The 22,287-nt window shown below is 44.6% G+C and overlaps 1 protein-coding gene and 1 long non-coding RNA gene across 2 annotated transcripts in view; one reads left to right on the top strand and one right to left on the bottom strand.

Moving 5' to 3' along the window:
* The window catches only part of LOC130866621 (uncharacterized), a 29,033-nt gene extending 17,147 nt beyond the window's left edge, over positions 1–11,886 (bottom strand). Inside the window, exon 1 of the long non-coding RNA XR_009056358.1 lies at positions 11,796–11,886. This is a non-coding gene — a long non-coding RNA (uncharacterized LOC130866621). The remainder of the gene's footprint in view (positions 1–11,795) is intronic.
* Positions 11,887–12,200: 314 nt separating this feature from the next.
* The window catches only part of Cry1 (cryptochrome circadian regulator 1), a 46,510-nt gene continuing 36,423 nt past the window's right edge, over positions 12,201–22,287 (top strand). The window contains exon 1 of the mRNA XM_057757980.1: positions 12,201–13,071. Coding sequence (XP_057613963.1) covers positions 12,914–13,071 — 158 coding nt within the window. The 5' untranslated portion in view covers positions 12,201–12,913. The remainder of the gene's footprint in view (positions 13,072–22,287) is intronic.

The following is a 22,287-nucleotide window of genomic DNA, read 5'->3' on the forward strand; positions in this document are numbered from 1 at the left end:
GAAAGAAAAGCCTGATGCTATATGGGATAAAGGGAGCAAGACCCCATCCAGCTATGTAGCCCTGGCTAACCTGGAAACCACTATGTAGACCAGGCTGACCTCAAACTCACAGAGATCTGCCTGTCTCTGCCTCCCAAGTGCTGGGTTCAAAGGTGTGCACCGCCATGCCTGACCAAAAATACTTTTTAAAATGCAGATTATGATTGTGCCCTGTGTTAAAACTACTGTAGATAAGGCTAGAAGTGTTTGTCAAGCATACATAAGGCCCCAGATTCAATTCCCATACCCAACAACAACAAAAGGAACTTCCAAAATTATATTTTGTTACAAAGCTCAGTAGCAAAAACTTTCATTATTAATCTTACACTTATTAATAAATAGTAGGATTTCCTTAGGTTTGTAACTAGTGTTTTCACATCATTGTTATACAACCACTGCAAAATTAAATGGCTTGAAGCAGCAACATTTGCTAATTTTCTCATTAACACGCATCTGGGTAGTAGTGGGAAGGACAGCTTGTCTCCTGGCGTGGGGGCCGTGCTTGAGTTGGATCCAGAGCATGACTGAAATGCAAGGATATATTACATTTTTTTTATTGACTCAAACGACTTTAGCTTGGAACAATCCTTGCTGCTAGATTTTTTTCAGTCATTTGAAACAATGCTCTCTTCCACCTGGTCAGTTTAAACTTTGTTACTTACCTACTAATGCTTAACTAAAGATTTTCAACTGCTGGGAGAGAGAGAGAGAGAGAGAGAGAGAGAGAGAGAGAGAGAGAGAGAGAGAGAGAGAGAGAGAGAGAGAGAGAGAGAGAGAGGGAGAGAGGAGCGCATAAAGGCAGGAGTCAGGTATCTCCATCGCCAGATGTTAGGAAGAGCTGCCACCCCCCCCCCCATAGAGGAACAGCAGAATTGCCACACTGCATAGTGGTAGCGCCCCCAGGAGACGACAGCTCATTGCCAGAACTGTTGGGGATGTGAGCAATAAAACCCAATGCAACCAGAACAAACTGTTACTATGTATCATATGGCATACAAAGTCAGCAAGTAAACGGAAATCTGAAAGGGCCATGCTAGGGATGTGAACAGAGTCTGTGCTTTCGTTTCCCAGACGACCAGACCAGAATAATCACAAAGGAACTATATTAATTACATTGTTTGGTCAATGGTTCAGGCATATTCCTAGCTAGTTCTTACATCTTAAATTAACCCATTTCTATTCATCTATGTATTGTCATGAAGCTGTGGCTTACTGGTAATGCTATGAGATCTTTCTCTTTCGGGGGCTACATGACATCTCCTTGACTCTGCCTACTGTTTCCCTCTATCTCTGTTTGGATTTCCTGCCTGGCCTTACTCTGCTAAGCCATGGGCTGAGACAGCTTTCTTCATCAACCAATAAAAACAACACATCTACAGAAGGACATCCCACATCATAGGAGGACGGCCATCCTCTCTGAAGATGTCAGTAAGAACACATCGAGGGCCCAAACTGTGTCTACCATTTGTGCCACATGTCTAGATATAGCTCCCAGGGAACGCTAGGGAAGCCTTAAGAATAACAGGTAAGTTTCTTGTCAACTTGGTAAAGTAGAGGCATGGCATGAGAAATTGGGAGGAGGTTAGGAGCACTGGCTGCCTTTCAGAGGACCAGAGTCAGCTCCTGGCACCCAGATGGTGGCTCACAGCCATCTATAACTCTAGTTCCAGGGAATCCAGTGCCCTCTTCTGAGGGAAATCTGAGGACCCTGTAAATATGTCCTCACACACACACGCACACAGACAAAACACTCATATATATATATAAAGTAAAAATAATTGGTTTTGAAAAGAGATTAAATTGATTCCTAGAAGATAATTTTTCAAGCTGGGTGGTAGTGCACTCCTTTAACCCCAGCACTCAGGAGGCAGAGGCAGGCTGATCTCTGAGTTCAATGCCAGCCTGGTCTACAGTGAGTTCCAGGACAGATAGGGCTACACAGAGAAACCCTGTCCCAAAAGAAAGAGGAAAGAAAGAAAATAATTCTCCTTTATATACACCTTTAAGGGCTAAGATTCAAAACAACAAAATAAGGGTAATAAAGAGCTTGACTGGGGTGGAAGTTTTGAAGACTGGAAAAAACCTGTGTGTGGGAACAGAAGAACTCCAGTGCACTGTGGGAGATTAGGTAAAGAATAGTCAATAAGTCAGGATCTCCTAGAGGGCCGGGATAAGAACCTTGGATTAAGGTACTTCCATTCCAAGAGTGTTTGTAATATGCAAATAATCTTACAGATGATTGGCTAAAGCAGAAATGATGTCAATGAAAGGCCAAACCTGTCATATGTATTTTATCTCTCCATTGATGTTTTATTACAACCTTTCCCCCTGAGTAACAGAGGCTGAAAGACACACAGCTGCAGGCATCATTGTGAGCCATAGAGGAATACAGTACTGTGTAGAATACCCATGATTCATCCGTGTTTCCTCTTGTCTGCATGTAGCCTCTGTCTGTCTTACCTTACTGGCCTTTATTGAATTTTTATCTCAGGCTAACTTGTCCTTATATCCTTTACAAAAAGTCAGCTTTGGTTTTTAGAAGTAAAGCCCTGTGTTTAACTGCTCACATGGAGAGTAAGCTCGTTAGGATCATCCTTTGGATGCTGCAGGTATTAAATTGTGGGCATTTAAGTGTCCAGTTCAACCTCACTTTTAATAGACCTTGTGGCTTTAACTGCATGTCTTGCAGAATAGTCCATACAGGTATGCACAGATTCTCACGGTTCTTTTTTTCTGTCACATGCCTCCAGGTGGCATCACCCAGTACCAGGCAACTTCATTGCTCTCCTGGAATTCGAGCCATTAAGGGTGAGAGGGAAGTGCCGGCTGGGCAGTGTCTGTTCTCCCAGTCAGCATGTGCTTGTAGCTTGCCTTCCTTTGGTTACCTCTCAGTTTTGCTCAATAACTATTTCTTACTTAAAAATCTAGCCAGGCATGGTGCCCCCACCTATAATCCCAGCAGTCAGGAGGCAGAAGCCATAGAATGGCAAGTTTGCACCAGCAGGGACTCAGAGTAAGACCCAGTTTTTTTTGTTTTGTTTTGTTTTGTTTGTTTGTTTTTATGGGGGAGCAGTTTCAAGACATAGTTTCTCTGTAGCTTTGGAGTCTGTCCTGGAACTAGCTCTTGTAGACCAGGCTGGCCTTGAACTCACAGAGATCCGCCTGCCTCTGCCTCCCAAGTGCTGGGATTAAAGGAGTGTGACACCTCTGCCTGGCAAGACCCTGTCTTAACAGTACTAGTGCCTTTGGCTTTGCAGACACAGAGGACTTTCTATCTGTTTTTCTACCTTGAGCTCAAAATACTTGTCATTTTTGCATGTTTTCTTCCAAGCACTCCTTTCAGTTCTTTCGTGGCTTTGGTTACTATCTGAAGCAATCTCTAAATCTGCTTGTCTATACAGACACCTCTCCAAGTGCCGGTGTGTCGGCATAACAACGCCAACAGCCACAGGTTTATTCCTCAGTGAATGTCCAAGCTCCACGGACCCACACCCTTTAGAAAGCACTTCCACAGCCCTGAGCAACATGAAACAAGGCCGCCCGGTATCTTTCTGTGTTTTCTATCCCTTCCTTCTAACTGGCTGTGTTGATGTTACGCTTCTAACCCATACCTCCTCACCCCAGCTTTCTGTGTTGTTCCTTATGTTTTCAATGTGTAGTCAACATACTTCTTCCAAGATACAAAAGTTGACATAAGCCTTGTAAGTAAATACACTGCCATATGTTGTCCACCACCCACTTCTTGGGAACCTCCCATTCATTCCTTTTTAAATATTTGGTTCTGTTTAATGTGGGTGCAAATTTCTACAGCCTTCTGAGGTCCCTGTTAACCCGCATCCCTTGCCTTCCCCATGTCCCAAGAGGTCTTGATTTGCACCTCTGGAAGAGCCTCTAAATGCCACTCCAGGGGAGGCCCTGGGGAAGCTCTGCTTCCTACCTTCTCCATTTTCAAGAAGCTGACGAAACTGGGCCTCAGTTATCTCATTGACTTTGTTCCTTGTTACTATGTTACTATGACAAAAGGCCTGAGAAAACCAACAGAAGACTTGGGGAGGGAAGGGTCTGTTTTGGCTCCTAGTTGGAGGATACAGTCTATGGTAATGGGCAAGTCCAGGCCGCAGGAAAGTGAGGCAGGTGGTAACCTTGTATCCACACCGGCAGAGCAAGAAAGATTAGAGCTGGAGCTCAGCTTGCTTTCTCCTTTTTATTACATCCAAGCTCCTAGACCAGTTACTACAGTGGATCTTCCCACCTCGTTTAACCTAATCTAGAAACTTCCACCTAGGTGTACCCAGCTTTCTAAGTGATTCTAGAGGCTGTCTAGCTTACAAGTGACATCAGCAAACACAGCGGGAAGAGTGTGTGGGTGCGAGAGGCTCTACCCGTGGTCGCGGGAATGTGAGGCAGCTGATCACACTCTCTTTCTCTTTCTGAGTCTGAGTAATCTCACTTAATATAATAATTTCCATATCCATCAATTTCCTGAATTTTTATTATTTCATTGTTTTACAGATAAATAAAAACCTCTTCTGTTTATAGATTTATCTGGCAATGAACATCTCGGCCCACTCCATTTCCTTGATATTTAAGGACCTTCACGCCTTAAGGAAGGTTGTCTATGCTGCAGTCTGGTTTGGAGATAATTCTGTATGACCCCCAAGTTATAATCTCTCCAAGCTGGCATTTGCTGAATACCTGTGTCCTCGTCTGCCTGCTCATCACAATCCCTTATGACTTTTTGCATCATACCATCCGCTTGTTATAACTCTTTAAGTAGCTGGTTATTTTCACTCCCCTCTGAGGAAGTGCAGACATGGAGACAAATCAAGCTGCGGGCTGGGATGTAAGTGAGGTGACAGAGTCCTTACAAGGCATGCGCGAAACCCTGTGTTTAACCATCACTACCACATAACCTGGCCGTGGCGGCTCACACCTGCCATGCCAGAGCTCTGAGGTGAAGGCAGGAGGATCGGGAGTTTAGAGCTGAAGGCAACTTGGAGTACATGAGATCCTCTCTCAGAAAACAAAAAAGGGGCTGATGAGATGGCTCAGAGAAAAAGAACAGTTGCAGAAGACTCCAGGTTCAATGCCCGGAACCCATACGGCAGCTCGCGATCATCTGGAACTCCAGTTCCAGGGGACCCAAAGTCCTCTTCTCAGCTCCTGGGACGCTAGGCATGCATATGTGCAGGCAAGTGAAACACATGAAGTAAAACACGAGTGTAACAATAAAGATGAGCCAGGCGGTGGTGGCGCACGCCTTTAATGCCAGCACTCGGGAGGCAGAGGCAGGCAGATCTCTGTGAGTTCGAGACCAGCCTGGACTACAAGAGCTAGTTCCAGGACAGGCTCCAAAACCACAGAGAAACCCTGTCTCGAAAAACCAAAAAAAAAAAAAAAGCAATAATGATGAAAAGTCTGCCTGTTCTCTGTAGCCAGCAAGGAGGGGGCGGGGGCTGGGCTGTGCTTTCTGGGCCTCCTCTGCCCCGTGGCGTTCCGTACAGGCAGTTTGGGTGCGACCACAAAAGTCTCAAAGGCAGTTTTTCCAGGGACTTGGTCTCCTGATTTCAGATGGAAATTGGCCTAAATCCTTTCTATCGTCAGATTACCCAATGTTTATCTTGGTAATCTGGAGCTGATCCTAGATAAAAAAGTATGTTAAGATATTACCTTCTTACTTCAGATACGGTTTGACCACATTTTATCTTATTTTCCTGTTCTTAGGTCGCTGTCCAACATGGAGAGTGTCTATACGGTGTTGTGGGAGGAATGGGACACAGTGAAGCTTTCCTGATTGGCAACGGGACTAAGCTTGAGTTCAGGACAAGACTTTGTCCTCTAACGCTGCTGCTCTGAGACCAGACCCGAACACTGATGCTAATGCTGGCCTTGAATCCAGTGACCTGCACGGGGATCATCATAGGACCAAAAAAAAAAAAAAAAAAAAAAAAAAAAAGGTCTGTGGAAAGGAAAAAAACATTGGGAAAAAAAACATTGGCTAATATTTCACAATATCATATTGCTACATTTGTAACTATTTACACTTTGTAAATGTACTGGGTCAGCAAGGAGGATAAGAACCAGGGAGAGGGCTTTTCACAAGCACATCCTTATTAACTGGGTAAACTGTGGATTGCATTATACTACAGCCAGGAAACCAAAATGACTGGCCATATAAAATGGGGAATAAGCCGGGCGGTGGTGGTGCACGCCTTTAATCCCAGCACTCGGGAGGCAGAGGCAGGCGGATCTCTGTGAGTTCGAGACCAGCCTGGTCTACAAGAGCTAGTTCCAGGACAGGCTCCAAAACCACAGAGAAACCCTGTCTCGAAAAACCAAAAAATAAAAAATAAAATGGGGAATATTTTGGTGTGGGAGGTCCTTCTGTCTGTGTGTGGCTTTTATTGGTTAATGAATAAAGAAGTGCTTTGAGCCTATGGCAGGGAAGAACAGAAGTAGGCAGGGAAAGCAAGGCTGTATGCTGGGAGAAAGAAGGGCGGAGTCAGGGAGATGCCATGGAGCCACCATGGGCCGTGGGAGATTGATGTGCTGAAACTTTGCTGGCAGGCCACAACCTCGTGGTGATAAACAGATTAATAGAGATGGGTTAAATTAATATGTAAGAGTTAGCCAATAAAAAGCTGGAGCTAATGAGCCAAGCAGTGATTTAACTGATACAGTCTCTGTGTGATTATTTCGGGGCTAAGTGTCCGGGAACCAACAAGCGGCGCCCTCCTCCAGCAATATTTAGTAAGAGGAACTGTGAGTTATAATAAGCAATTGACTAAGATAGGTAGAACTCCAAAGAACACCCAAACCTGCGCCTGAGTACTAAGGACACATTTAGTGAAGCCAGGGATCTTCCCCAAGGGTAGGATCTACACCTCACTAGAGAAGGTGTGGCTACAGACTCTGGGGAAGGCCACAGAAGTGAATCCATTCCACCTCCACTAAAGGTCAGAGAGTTTAAACCTATTCTTGCGCCTTCTGGTCATTGACAGGAGATTTGACTTAAGATTTGACTACTAGCAAAGATATCTTGACATAGAGTGCGGTTATTTGGTGTTTTGATATTTAGATGGTAACTACGTTGTTCCTGTATCGTGATAAAAGGAAGTCTTTGGCTTTCTTCCCCTTTTTTGGATTGGGGTATTCAAAGACCATAAGAAATAAACGTGGACAGATTCAGTATTTACTGGTTTGCCCTCCCAGTACTGTCTCTGTATTTTGTATCTCTGTTTATTCTACCTAACATTTCTAACCTACACGCCCCTACCCTGGATCATACGAAACCATCGAGGCTGGACCCCAACGGATGTCACCCCCATGTGTGGCCACGACAGACACTGGAAAAGGAAATTAGCCAGAACTCACTCAGAGGCTGGTAGGCAGAAAGTCATTGCTTTCCTCAAATGCACTTAGGTGTGAGACTCAGCGGAAAGCCACCAACCAGGCTGCTACTGAAACTTGATAAAACTGGCTCATGAATGTCCACTCTTCAAGGGTTGCTGCCAACCACAGAGTAGGGGTCAGAAAAAAGAAAACAAAAGCATGCAGATCTCAGAAGAGATGGTGTCTCAACTTTCCACCCTGCGTTCTACTGGCAATTCATAACATAATGCCAGAAGCAAAGGAGATGTCCTTATAAGGTTTTGTTCTACTATCGAGAGGCAATGAAATGTGAATTTGGAGCTGAGATACAATAACTAATAACTGACGTGTGAAGTAAACTCAGTGTTAAATGTATTAGCAGAGTCTCTAGAAGAGTTTATTGCAGGGCTGGAGAGATGGGTTAGCATTTTACACCACCAAACTGAAGACCAAGCTTCTCACACATGCACCCTCAATGTACAAACCACACCCAAACCATAGCAGTCCTGACGAAGTTAATGGCAACAGACTGAGGCAGTCTCTTCCTCTTGGTTCTATTTTCTTTCTGCTTCTATCATGATGCTGAACCCAACAAGAATTTAACCGGTAATTCTGTTCTCTCTCTCTCTCTCTCTCTCTCTCTCTCTCTGTGTGTGTGTGTGTGTGTCTGTGTGGTTTTGTTTTATTTGAGAAAGGGCCTCACTAAGTAGCCTTGGTTAGCTAGTCCTGAACTCAGACTGATCTCCCCGACTCAGCCTCCCAACTGCATGAAACCACAGTCAGTGCTTGACTATGCCTGTAACTAAAATTCACTCTAAAAGAACGAGGGCCAGTGATGAGTTGTAAACCAAGGAAAGAGCTTTGGATTTAAAACAGGTTGGGATTTTCATCCAGTTTTATTACTTATGTCCTGGAATTTTAGGATTTTTTTTTGTTTGTTTGTTTTTTTGTTTTTCAAGACAGGGCTTCTTTGTAGTTCTGGGGCCTGTTCTGGAACTTGCTCTGTAGACCAGGCTGGCCTCAAACTCACAGAGATTCACCTGCCTCTGCCTCCCAAGTGCTGGGATTAAAGGCATGTGCCAGCACCACCCGGAGAGTTTTAGTTTCTTATCAATAAGAATTATCTTACACTGCTGGGCGGCTGTGATATACACCTTTAAATCTCAGCACTTGGAAGGCCAGAGTCAGGCAGATTTCTATGAGTTCGAAGCTAGCCTGGTCTACTAGACCTAGTTCCAGGACAGGCTCCAAAGCTACAGAGAAACCCTGTCTCGAAAAACCAAAAGAAAAAAAAAAGAAAAGAAAAAGAAATAAAATTATCTTACTCTAATAGATTTAACTGTATCCCAATAGCATTATAAAAATCAAACCCAACATGTCCTGCCACTAATCCACAGACACAGGGTGCCCATGTAGCTCCCATTTTGGAAAGCCCAGCCCCTGCCCAGGTTGTCCTCATACCCATAGTACCTTAGAACACCTACTGGACCTGCAGGGTGGTTTGGAAATGCCCTGGAAGACACAACTTGGTCATCCACTGCCTGCATCAAATACAGAAAAGTTACTGCCAAGACCTAGAACTGGTTTTTCAGTGTGAAGAAGTTTAAAACTACCTTCTCCATGATGCCACAGCATAACCTCCTAATACCCACAAAAATGCTACAGAGAAAAAAGTATCACAAGATTACTAATATACTGTATATAGAATATAGCACTTGCTCAATAAGTCATGGCTGTTATTAAATGGCAATCTCCATTGCCCAATCCAAATATAATAAAGTCATTAAAACCCTTTTGTATTTGAGAAATGCACTGCTGATGTACTTTTATAACAGATTAATACTTCAATGCTAAAGTTACACAAACATCCCCACACTGTCTGTTACAAAATTCATCTTTATTGAATGAACAATCCATAAACAGAAGTCAACTCTACATGGATCAACTTTCTCTTCACTTCCCACCATTTCATTTGGATTCTTGAAAACAGCTGTTATGTTTTGAGATACAATCTGCTTCCTTTCAAATTGTTCAAAGCCAAACACAAAACACTGTATCTTTTAAAGGCACAAAAATAGGTCCTAGGACACAGCACCGTCCCAGTGAAGAAAGCACAGCTCTGTTATCAGGTCTTCTGCATGGGCGATAAGAGGCTCGGAAGGTCCCTAGCAGTGACCACAAAAATTTTACGCCTTTTTGCAGAAATGAACAATTTGCTTACTTCTCTATGGTTTTCATCTACATAGTTTCAAATCTTCTGCAGAAACTAAAAAATGAAGCCCGACTACTGTGGCAACAGAAGCAGAGGTAGAGAAGAATGTTTAGACATTGGCTCCCTAAAGCACTGAAGTTAGCTTCCTAGTATCATTTGTTAAAGCTGCCATTATAAAGTACTGCACTCTAGGTAGTTCACAGCTACAGAATTTATTGTGCCACTTCGAGAGGTCAGAGTTCAAAAGCAGGCATCGGGAGGGTCATGTGGTCTCTGTAGTCAGTAAGGAAGGATCTGTTCCAAGGCTTTACTGATTCCTGCTCATCCCTCCGTTTGTGGCCAACCATAATTTCAGTCTTCACATGGCATTCTCTCTATACTCATGTCTGTTTTTATGTTCAAATTTATCCTCTATTTGAGGACACTTATCATGTTAGATTAGAGTACACCTTAGAGATGACCTAATCTTGAATAGGTTGTACTTAAATACCTTGTTTCCAAATGTAGTCATTTTCACAAGTAAGGGGGTTTTGTAAGAACTTGAAGTAGACACAATTCAACCTGTAACTAGCACTATTTTCTTCCTCCTTTTAACTTTGCCAAACATAATGATGCCCAGCAACTCTTCATTCATTTGTTCAATTAACACTTAATTAACACATGCCAAGCTCTGTACTCGATATTGATGGCCCACAAAGACAAACTGGACTCAGAGACCCTGTCCTTGAGAAGTTACACTTTGGAGGGAAGCAGAAACACATTTACTATATTGGTTAAGTATTGTTGTTGAGGTAATATTAGGTATTGTAATAAAATGTTTTGTTAGTCGTAGTAACAGTGTGTCAAGTGATATATCAGACACAGGCTTGGAGGACTCAGGGAGGCGCTATATTTGTAGTAGAGGTAAAGAATGTTTTCACAAATTAGGGAGCATTTTATTTGGATCCAAACGGGTATGATGTGATATATACTTTAGGTAGCTCAAAGATGATTGCAGTGAGATGTAGATCCCAAAGAGCATTCCTCGGTCAAAAGAAAATACAGCACAATAAAGAGTAAGAAACAAATTGCAAACTCCAGGAGGGCTGGGGTTTTGTTATCTCCTTTGCACCCTCCTGCTTCATTCAATAAGCAATCTCTGCACTGGCCCTAGAGGCACAGGTGCCTGTAACACTGAAGTTGTTCTCCTGAAGCTGAAGCAGGGTGTGTAAAGATATTCCTGGCCTACAAAGTAAGTTAAAGGCCACCCTAAGTAACTTAATAATATCCTCTCAATAGATAGATAGATGGAGTCTGTATATAATATATATATTATATACACACATTCTCTCTCTCTCTCTATATATATATATATGATCTCATAAATAATATAAGCACATAGGCGATGCTACGACTCAGGGATGGGGACATGAGAATCAAAGTCATTCTCAGTTCCATAGCGGGCTCAAAATAAACCAGGGCTACATGAGACCCAGCAGTAACAAAAAAGGCATTATATGTCTAATGCATAACATGTAGTTTATTGTTGGAAAGTCTGGCAAAGGTGCACACGTAGCCCTGTGTTCTAGTTAGATTTCAATTGTTTGGATAAAACATCATGACCGGAAACAACTTGGGAAGGAAGTTTACAGTTACTAGTCCTTCATGGAGAGAAGGGCAGGAATTCAAAGCAGAAACCTAGGAACAGAGCTGAAACGCCACGGAGAGAGCTGTTTACTTGGTTACTTCCCCTGGGTTTGCTCAGCCTGCTTTCTTATACAACCTGCCTAGGACCACCTGCCTAGCGGTGGCACCACCCACACTTGCCGGGTCCTCCTACATCAGTGATTAATCAAGAAAATGCCAACAGACTTCTCGACGGGCAACCTGATGGAGGCCTTTCCCCGGTTGAGGTTCCTCTTCCCAGATTAACTCCAGTTGACAAAAAAACTAATCGATATCCTCTAAATACACCTCGTGTAATAGATTAGGGTTGATAAACTGACGATGTACCGACAGTATTATGAAACGCCGGGAAGTGCTGAATTAGCTGGTACTGGATTTGTCCGGAGCTTGTGCAAAAGTGTCTGCGCCAAACAGAAGCAACGGCTAAAGGGGGTGGTGTCCGCTCCTTCCAGAGCAGGGCACTCCGGTTCACGCCGGACTGCGGTGGTTCTCCTCCTGTACGACTCACCCAGCTCTGCCGGAACTCTCGAGGTACACCGCACTGGCCCCAGACCTCCCGCACACCGCTGAGGAAGAACCTTGGGCGCGCTCCCGTGCCCCGGTCCCTTCGATCACACCGCCAGGGTTCCCGCGTGCCCGCCCGCCCGCGCCTAGCAGAGCGCGTGCTCGCGAGCTCCCCGCAGCCCCGTGCTCATCCGGGTCTCGGCGAGCCTCAGCCAATGGAAGCCGCTCCCGGCCCCCCCGGGGAGTGGGGCCACGCCTCCTGCCCCTCCCCCGAGGCCTGCATCCCCGGCGATCATCCTGGGGGTGGAGGACACCCGCCGAGGCGGTGAGCGCGGCTTCCCGGCGAGCACTGAGGTCCCGAGCGCCCAGCGGCCTCAACCGGTGCAGAAGCGCCCGGCACCACCGCTCACGCCGGGGTCCCGGGCCGACGTAGTAAACACACTTCAGAAACGTGAGGTGCCGGTGGTCACGTGGGGCGCGTGCCGGCCAATGAGGAGCCGGGGGCGGGGTGGAGGCCGCTGACGCGGCGGAGTCACCCGGGCAGCCTCGGGACCGGTGACCGGGCCGGGCTGAGAGAAACGTCTAGCGAGCCGGCCTCGCAGCGCCTGCCGGCCGCGATCCGAGCTGCCTGCCCACTCCGGGGGCGCACGGGGGCCGCGTGTCGGTCGGTCGGTGGGAGGCCGCTCGGGGCGAGCCACCGTCTCCCCCGCGGGCGCCTCGCTTGGGCGAGGTCTCCGTGACGAACCTCCCGAGGCGGCTGCGGCCAGCTCGGGCCGTCGTGGCGGCTCGAGCCCCGCGCGCTTGCTTGCGCTCCGGGGGTCGCAGGCCCTGGAAGGTATGCGTGTCCTCCGGACGCCGGCCGCGGGCGCGGGCTCCTGAAGGACGTCGCTCGTGGACCACAGCGCCTCAGCAGCCTCCATTCATCTGCCAGCTGCGCGCTCGCCGCCTCCGCGCCCGGCCTGGGCGCCGCCTCCTCCCGTCCCCCCTCTGCCGTCCCTTCCCCGCTCCTCGTGTGCGGAGGTTCTCCTGGAAGCGCAGGTGTCGGTTATGAACCCGGCTTCCCTCCCTTGAAGCTCTCGGTAGAGGAAGTCGGGGTGACCCTCTGCGCCCCCCACCCCAGGCATGGGAGTGAACGCCGTGCACTGGTTCCGAAAGGGACTCCGGCTCCACGACAACCCCGCCCTGAAGGAGTGCATCCAGGGCGCCGACACCATCCGCTGCGTCTACATCCTCGACCCCTGGTTCGCCGGCTCTTCCAACGTGGGCATCAACAGGTGGCGGTGAGTCCAAGAGCTCTGGGGACACTGATCGCGGTGTATACGAATCGGGGCTTGATGAGTTACTAGCAGATCTGAGATTTGGTTTTTCAGTCCAGAGACCGAATTGCTTACGTCGTTTAAGAATCGTAGATGTGGTCATTGCTAAGTGGTAGAGACTTAATATTAAATAGAGAGAACTCTCGACCTGGAACGCCATCGGTAAGTTATGTGTCTGTGTTGATGGGAATTCTTTCCCTGATTTGTGAACTATACGTCATCGGGAAATGAAACACTCCCAGGCCTCGATTCCTTTTGCCTATGAAAGGGTTGTAATCTTTACTGTTGACGTGTGTCTAGGTAACTCATAATGCGGAGAAAAACCATTCATTTATTATAGCCGGTTCCAAATCCAGCTCTCTTCCCCCTTGAGGTTAGAGGAGGAAAAGCAAGGGAAAGGATTACCTGAGTTCTCTTTACCCAGTGCGCGCTCTCTCTCAACTCCTCCTTGTGGTTGATAAGATTAAGCACAGTTTTTTCTTTCGAGGTAAAATATAATCCTTCTAGGGAATCTACACTGGAAGAAACCCCTCAGGACGTTTTAGGAGCTGTTCCTGCAAAAACAGGATAGATGATTGTGCGGCTGAAGAGTTTGGCAGATGTCTTGATAGTGTCTGTGTGAGGCATAGCTTTGAATGGGAGAGACAGGTGTGAACGAAGTCTGCACTTTAAGGAAAAAATATATATAGTCTTTTAGGTAGTGAGACGTGCTGCAAAGAGACGAGGTAAATAGGAGTAGAGATGGAGCCGCAATCGAAAGCGCTGTTAGGTAGTTGGGCATAGAGAGCTCACTGGAAGAGTACTTGCCTAGATGTGTGAGGTTCAGTCCTCAGAACCATGGGGAAAACTGTCAGTTGGTGTACAAAGAGCAGAGAATGTGACAGCAGGTTTGAAAGAAGTGATGGGATTGTAGCTATCTAAGTGAGAACATTCCAGGAAAGGGCCCTGAGGTGACAGTGCACTTGACCTTTGGAAGGAGCAGCCAGTCAGAAGGACTGGAGCAAAAGGAGTGGGGGAAGCAGGGTAAGGAGGTCGGAGCTGTAATAAGGGCCAGATGGATAGAGCTGGATATGCAGTTGTGAGGTCTGCGAGTTTGCTCAGAGTGAAGTGGAAGTGATCACGGGATTAGGAGCAGAGAAGTGGTGTAGTCTGACTCAAGTTAGTGCACACTGCATCGGGGTGTGCACCAACCCCCAAAGAGGGACAGGGAGCGAGAAGACCTCTTAGGAGACTGAACTTATGCAGATACGATGAAAATGGCGCACACAGAATGTGCTGGCAGGTTGGCTGTGTGGTCAGAAGGGGCTATGTTTCCATAGTCAGAAGATGCTTCGTAATGTGGTGTATCCTTGTACTAATTACTTGGCCGTAAAGGAAGGAACTATTGATAAATGCTGTAAAATGTGTAGGTGAACCGTGAAAGCGTGGTAGGTGAAAGAAGCTAGTCATAAAATTTCATATATTATATGGCTGTGCTTATGAAGTATCCACAGTGGGCAAATACACAGGGACAGAGGGTAGTTAAGTGTTGACTTAGTCCTGGGGAAACTGGGACGTTTCGAGGGTGTAGCTGTGGGCACAGAGGTGGGAAGTTATGGCTGCACACCTCTGCACAGCCATCGAACTGTGCTGCACACCTCTGCACAGCCATCGAACTGTGCTGCACACCTCTGCACAGCCATCGAACTGTGCCGCTTTTCTCTTCAAGACGGAGCCCAAGTGCCGCTTTTTCTGGTGTAGGGTGATGGCGTCAGTAGAGCTGATATATAGCAGGAGCATTTTATTTTATGGATGGCATGTTCTATATGTTCTTACATTGTGATGGAAATGAAAAGGTTCTCACGGGCCTGATGATGGGATTAATCACACTCACGAGGGTAGAGCTCTCCTAGATTGCCCCATGATACCATCACACTGAAGATTAGGTTTCATCATAAGAATTTGTGAGGAGAGCCGGGCGGTGGTGGCGCACGCCTTTAATCCCAGCACTCGGGAGGCAGAGGCAGGCAGATCTCTGTGAGTTTGAGGCCGGCCTGGTCTACAAGAGCTAGTTTCAGGACAGGCTCCAAAAGCTACAGAGAAACCCTGTCTCGGAAAACCAAAAAAAAAAAAAAAAAAAAATTGTGGGGATGGAAATGCAACATTCAGACCATAGCAGGTGTAATATGTGTTCATTTCTCTCTTCCATTTAACAGATTGTACCTTCCTGAAGATAAGCTATAGTTTCATTTAATCAAAAATCAATTCCCTCTTCTTCCTATTCATGGAAGGCTCTATTCCTAGGGGATTTGCAGCAGTGAATTAAACCATAGTCTCTGCTGTGAGGAGCTTCCATTCTTGCAGAGGACAGAATGTGTGTGCACAGAATGTATGTACGCCCCGTGTAATAGAGAGAAAAATAAAGCAGAGTGTGAAAATGTAGACCTAAAGGAAGTGAGGAAACATGCTGGGCAGGAGTATGGTCCTGCATCCTCATAGCATGCTGACTACATAGCAGTCGTCTGAGAAATGCTAGGTGGGAGTATGGTCCTGCATTCTTCATAGCATGGTGACTACATAGCAGTCATCTGAGAAATGCTGATTCAATTTCCCTTATAGATCTAGGGTTTAAGAATGAGGCAGTTACTCCATTTAACTTAGATACTTATGCATACCTTAAAATTATGACTGAGAAAACCTTTTAGCCAGGTGTGGCGATACATGCTTATAAATAATTCCAGCATTGGGAAGTAGAGGCTAGGAGAATCATAAATTCAAGGTCGTCCTCAGCTATGTAGAGTAATTCTGAGGCCAGCTTGGACTATATTAAAACCTATCACAGAAAACAAAATTTAAAAATTTTTCAGTGAATATTTTACTTTTATCATTTAAACATTAACTATTTTATTGAAACTATCACATATAAGGCCTCTTAATTTTTAATAACCAAATCTACAAAAGTGCCTACCATGTTTACCCATTTTCCTTTTAGTATATGATTTCAATGGGAAGCATGTAGGTCATCTTTAATATACTTTTTAATCCCATAGCTTCTAGTTTATCTAACTTTATATTCATATTTTCTTCAAATGTCTGTATTTAACCTACAACTTCTGGTTTTATATGTATTACTGAAATATATAGTACATTTAAACTCAATACAGTTATTGTTAGTCTTGCTCTCATGTTACTGATAGGTACTTGGAGTCTTCTCTTCTTTGTGTCTTGGTTTGCTCACTGCCTTATGATGATATACATCTATAATCCCAGGACTCAGGAGGCTCAGGCAGCAAGGTTGCTGAAAGTTGGAGGAAAGCCTGTACTCCACTGAAAGACGCTGCCTCAAAGAGAAGCAAGCAAAACAACATCCTAGAAATATAATAAATAACAGCAATATTAAAAGGATCACCTTTATGCCGGGCAGTGGTTGCGCGTGCCTTTACCCCCAGCACTTGGGAGGCAGAGGCAGGCGATTCTCTGTGAGTTTGAGGCCACCCTGGTCCACAAGAGCTAGTTCCAGGACAGGCCCCAAAGCTACAGAGAAACCCTGTCTCAAAACAAACAAACAACAACAACAAAAAAAAATCACCTTCACAAAAAGCATGAGGTCCAGGGTTCAGATAGTTTCATAGTTAGGTTTGAGTGACTTTTCCAGGGAGATATAAAGTAACATCTACTGACTTCTCAGGGAGGGCATTGATAGACAAGGATCCCACCCAAATCCAGCCATTTGAACCAATGACTGTGTCTTGTATTATTTTTAATAAAATGCTGATTGGCCAGTAGCCAGGCAGGAAGTAGAGGTGGGGCAATGAGAACAGGAGAGTTCTGGGAAGAGGGAAGCTCAGTCTGCAGTCCTGACCCAGCCATAGAGGAAACAAGACAGCAAGATGTGACTGCCTTGTCGAAAAAGGTACCAAGCCATGTGGCTACAATTATGGGCTGATGTAAGTTCTAAGACTTAATAAGAAGCCTGAGCTAATAGGCCAACCAATTTATAATCAATGTAGACCTCTGTGTGATTCTTGGGGACTTAACAACTATAGAACCGGGCAGGACAGAAACTTCTGTCAACAATAATGGAAGCTCATGTATTCTTGGTTTTCCTGTTATGATTATAAAATGGTGGGGAGCTTTAAAAATTGCATCTGTCATAAAAAATAGTTTTCACCTCAAAGGGAAGAAAAGAGTTTATTCTGCAGCCAAGTATGAGTAATATGGTCTTGGAGCACAGATTCAAGTTGCCCCAATACCATGTTTCACTGCGAAAGTAATTACATGAGATTTTATTAGTTACAGAACAAATAAAGCCATAAATCAAGGAATTTAACAAGCACCGCTGGGGACCATAGGAAATTTTACTGTTGTTAGAGGTTTCAGAGTCTAGCTGGGGACATGCTTGGCTTTTGGGTTGATAGGAGCTGGTTATCTGTCAACACACTTTAAAAGTTTTGGTGGTTACAGACAGGCAACACTGACTTTCAAAGGGACTGAAAATTGCCCAAGGTAATTTGTTTATGGCCTATAACATGGTCCTTCTCTGTAGTAACACAGTTCAACCACTTAACCTTGTAGAAACTTTAACAGACATGGCTATTTTTCACCTCACATCTTTGCCATCGTGAGAAAACCACAATGGGGTACTGTAGAGCTCTGTCCTCACCTTTGCCTTGGGAGACGGACATTTTAGCACACATTCCAAAGCTCATCACCTTTTGCATCTCACTAGCTTCATTTTGTTCACATTCGCTGCTTGAGACCAAAATACACCTTTCCATAAAGCTTCAAGAAATCAATCCCAGTGGTGCGGTGGTGCACACACATCTGTAGTCCCAGTGGTGGTGCACACACATCTGTAGTCCCAGTGGTGGTACACACACATCTGTAGTCCCAGTGGTGGTGCACACACATCTGTAGTCCCAGTGGTGGTGCACACACATCTGTAGTCCCAGTGGTGGTGCACACACATCTGTAGCCCCAGTGGTGGTGCACACACATCTGTAGTCCCAGTGATGGTGCACACACATCTGTAGTCCCAGTGATGGTGCACACACATCTGTAGTCCAGTGGTGCGGTGGTGCACATACATCTGTAGTCCACTGGTGGTGCACACACATCTGTAGTCCCGCACTCAGGCTGAGGCAGGAAATTTCAAGCAATTTCCAAGGTATTCTGGGTAACATAGCAAGACCTAGTCTCAATAAACAAAGCAGGAAAGCAATCTCGTGATGAATAAGTAGGATGAGGGTTGCTTTAGCAAAAAAGGGGTGGGGGTGTAGCTTTAAAAAGGCACCAAGCATCTGCTGCAGACTATGTGCACCAGTGTCTATTTGAAAACAGTCAGAGAGTGTCCATCACAGATGAATGCAGTTACAGACGTGTCACAGGGCTACGGTAGCTGTTAGTTACAGAATGCCTACCCAGGGTATGAGGCTCTAGGTTTGATAATCAACACCACAAAAATAATAATGAAATGAAATTTTTTAAATTGTCATCTTATGGAGCTGAAGAGATGACTCAGTGGTTAAGAATGCTTGTAGATCTTGCAGATCTGGGTTTGGTTCCCCACAGACACATGGCAGATCACAGAGTTACAGATCATCTGTAACTCTAGTTTTAGGGGATCTGATGCCCATGTGACCTCCACGGGCACTGCTCACACCTGCTACACACAAGTGCAGGCAAACCATTTCTGCACATATAAATAAATAGTTAAACCCAAACCTTTTGTGAAATTCTAATCTCTCTGCTAACATGATCATAAAGGTTAATGAGAAATTGCTCCTTGCTCCCTCAACTCCTTCCTTTTGTTTTCAACCTCTCTATAATTCCTTCTGCAAAAGAGAAACTCCTGCTGAGTTTTCATGTAAAAGGCTGCAGGAGGTCAAAGTCCATGTCTGGATCTGCCTGACTGTGTCACCGCGTCACAAGCCTGCATTCTGAGACGACCAGCTCCACCTCACTCAGCACTGAGGAGCCAGGTTAGAATGACCTTGCCACATCCCAGTGAAGTGGAGTGATTACCAGTGTGGGCTCTAGCCGCATAGAGAGGAGCCGTATGTACTGTGGATGTCAAAGTACAGACTATAGCTACACGTGCGTGCACACACACACGCACACACACGCACACACGCAAACAGTGTCAAGGTGTAGAATAATGTCCAGAACAGTTACTAAATTGGTTATTCAGGGAGTAAGATGATGAGTTGGGAGCTGCATTGTTGGAGAAGACTGTGTGCTACCCACAGCTGAAGGAACTAGGCTGCCTAGTGCATGACCTGAAACCAAATGCAGGTCTCTTACATTTGCCTTCGTCAGGTCCTAAATCTATATAATTTGATGGCTTTTGATAAACTGATAATGTCCAGGTAACAACAATTCCAATTATAATAAACAAAGTATCTTTTTACCACAGAAAATTCACTCATAGCCCTCTTCCAGTCTTTTGAGTGTTTAAAACAAACAAACCAACACTTTGTTTCAGTTTGTACTCCTTCAGTTTCAGACCTCCATCTACCTAATAGTTCCTTAGGGTGAGGCTTTTCCCTGACCCTTCCCCAACCCTGATTAAAAACTGTGCCCCTAGGTGCTGAGGAGATGGGCAGTGAGTCAAAGGATCTTCCACACCCATGTTAACAGCCAGGCACATATATCTGTATACCCATGGCTGGGAGTGAAGAGACGAGGCAAGACAGACTTATCTCTGGACCTTGCTGGCTAGCCAGCCTAGACATGACTTTAGTTAGCTCTAGGGTCAAAGAGAGCTTCTGTCTCAAACTAGGTGTAAGGCAGTAGAGCAAGACACCCAGTGTTGGTCTCTGACTTGTACACGCACATGTATCTATGTCTGTACGTATGTATGTATACACACATAATAAATAAATAGCATTATTAGCAATTTTACACTTAAAATTCATTTTTTAAATTCCTAACACATTAAAGTTCTTGTTAATTGTACTTGATTATGAGCTGACTCTCTCATCTTCAAGCTTTGGGCTATAAGGAAGCTCATGGGGATAGAAAGAGGTATTGTGTTACTTCTCCATCGCAACCAGTTTTCTCATTTTCTCATTCCTAATTCGATAGACAGACTTTATCTTTTTAAGCTGTGTGTTATACTGCTTTCTGATTTGCTGGTTTATCCATCTTCGTGTGTTGTATATTGCTGTTATAAAATGCCCGACACTATACTTTATAAAGGTATGGTGCTGTTCTTGCAGGGCACCCGTCTTCCCTGCCTAGTGTCATAACCTGGGTGAAAAGCAGAAGAGACCAAGTGTCACAGTGTCCCCTTAGTAGGGGAGAGGAGAGGAGGTCACAAGTGTCCCCTTAGTAACCTCTTCCTATGACAAGGCCCAATCTCGAAAAAATTCTCCCGCCTCCCAATAGTTCCATGAATTGGTAATCAAGCATTTAACATAAGAGTTATGGATGGTCATAAATTTCTCACCCATACCAGATCCCATCTTTTTTATAGTATGGTATAGAATAATTATAAGTTGACACTTATCTTTTCCTTGCATACTAGAAGTGTGTGATCAGCTGTTACTCCCAATATGAATTCTATGAGGTCAACATACCATCTTCGTCTGGTTTTAAAAATTCCCTTTGTCGCCGGGCGGTGGTGGCGCACGCCTTTAATCCCAGCACTCGGGAGGCAGAGGCAGGAGGATCTCTGTGAGTTCGAGACCAGCCTGGTCTACAGAGCTAGTTCCAGGACAGGAACCAAAGCCACAGAGAAACCCTGTCTCGAAAAACCAAAAAAAAAAAAAAAAAAAAAAAAAAATTCCCTTTGTCTGATGCTGTACAATATTTTAAATGATTTTTAAAATTTGTGTATTACTCTGTTAACTCCATATGGACGTGTCCAGCTTTCTGAAACTGTGTGTCAGTGTCTTTTGTCAGGTAGAACATGTTCCAGGCATCGCCTTTCTGATACAACTCTGATGGTTCTCTTTTCTCCTTTTAAACATCCATTTGTTTATGTTAGATGTTTTTAATGTATTTTTCATGTCTTCTTTACATTTGTGTCTATTGGCTCTATTTTGTCTTGTAAAATGGTTTGTGCCAGCCTCTTTCAATTAAGAAATTAAATTATATAAATAATAGCACATGATCACTGTACATGCATACAGTATGTAATGACCAAATCACATCAACATACTTACACTTTCAACATCTGTTGTTTCTTTATGTTGAGAGCCTTTAAATTCTTCCCCTTTGTCTCTTTACTTTTTTTTTATAAGCTGTTGACACCTGACTGCTCGCCGGAGCTGTCCTTCTGTGGCCATTGTTCTAGCCTGCACTGTGTGAACCATCTGTTCAGTTCCCACATAAATCTCAGGGTGTCTGGACCATCTCACTTGATGCCGTGTCTGTGTACCTCAGTCCTTCTTCCTTGTCCTTGCCAGAATTTGTTATTTTTATCTTCTTGATAATAGCAATTCTAGTTAGGGAAAGGAGGTATTTTTCTTTTTTGAGAGGAGGGTCTCAAGACAGGGTTTCTCTGTAGCTTTGAAACCTGTCTAGAACTAGCTCTGTAGACCAGGCTGCCCTCAAACTCAGAGATCCGCCTACCTCTGCCTCCCCAGTGCTGAGATTAAAGCTGTGTGCCACCACCACCACCTAGTAAGAAAGATGATATTTCATTATAGTTTTGATTTATATTTCTCTGATGGAGAACTTTTTATTATAAGATCTTGGCCATCTGTCAAATCTTCAGCAAACCAACTTATGTTGGTTATGGATTTTTAAAAGTAGAATATTTGTATTATTATTAACCTGAAGGCCAGAAATGTCAAGTCAGATGGAAAGCATCAGACTTAGATCTAGAGCAGCATGCTTTTAAGCACGTTAGGCAGATGTTCTTTAGTACTAAGTCCTCTAAAGCCTAGAAGTGCGTGTTATACTTGCTGTAACCTGACTTTGGAGTCACAATGCAGTGGTGTCTAAAATTAGACAAGGAATATGATTTCTAGATTATAAATAGCTGTGTTGTTTTTTTTGAGATCACAAAGGAATAAGAAAATTTTAGATTTTTATCTGTCCTATGTATGAAACAAGAAGCTCGATAAAATTAAAAATATCTATTCCGTGAATATTTGATTGAAGTTTGCCTACAAAGCTGTGATTTCTTTGTAACTTTTTAACTATTGATTTTTGTTTAATTTTTCCCGTTTTTTTTGTTTTGTTTTGTTTTGT

Source organism: Chionomys nivalis, chromosome 25 (assembly GCF_950005125.1).
Source record: "Chionomys nivalis chromosome 25, mChiNiv1.1, whole genome shotgun sequence".
NCBI classification, from domain to species: Eukaryota; Metazoa; Chordata; class Mammalia; order Rodentia; family Cricetidae; genus Chionomys; species Chionomys nivalis.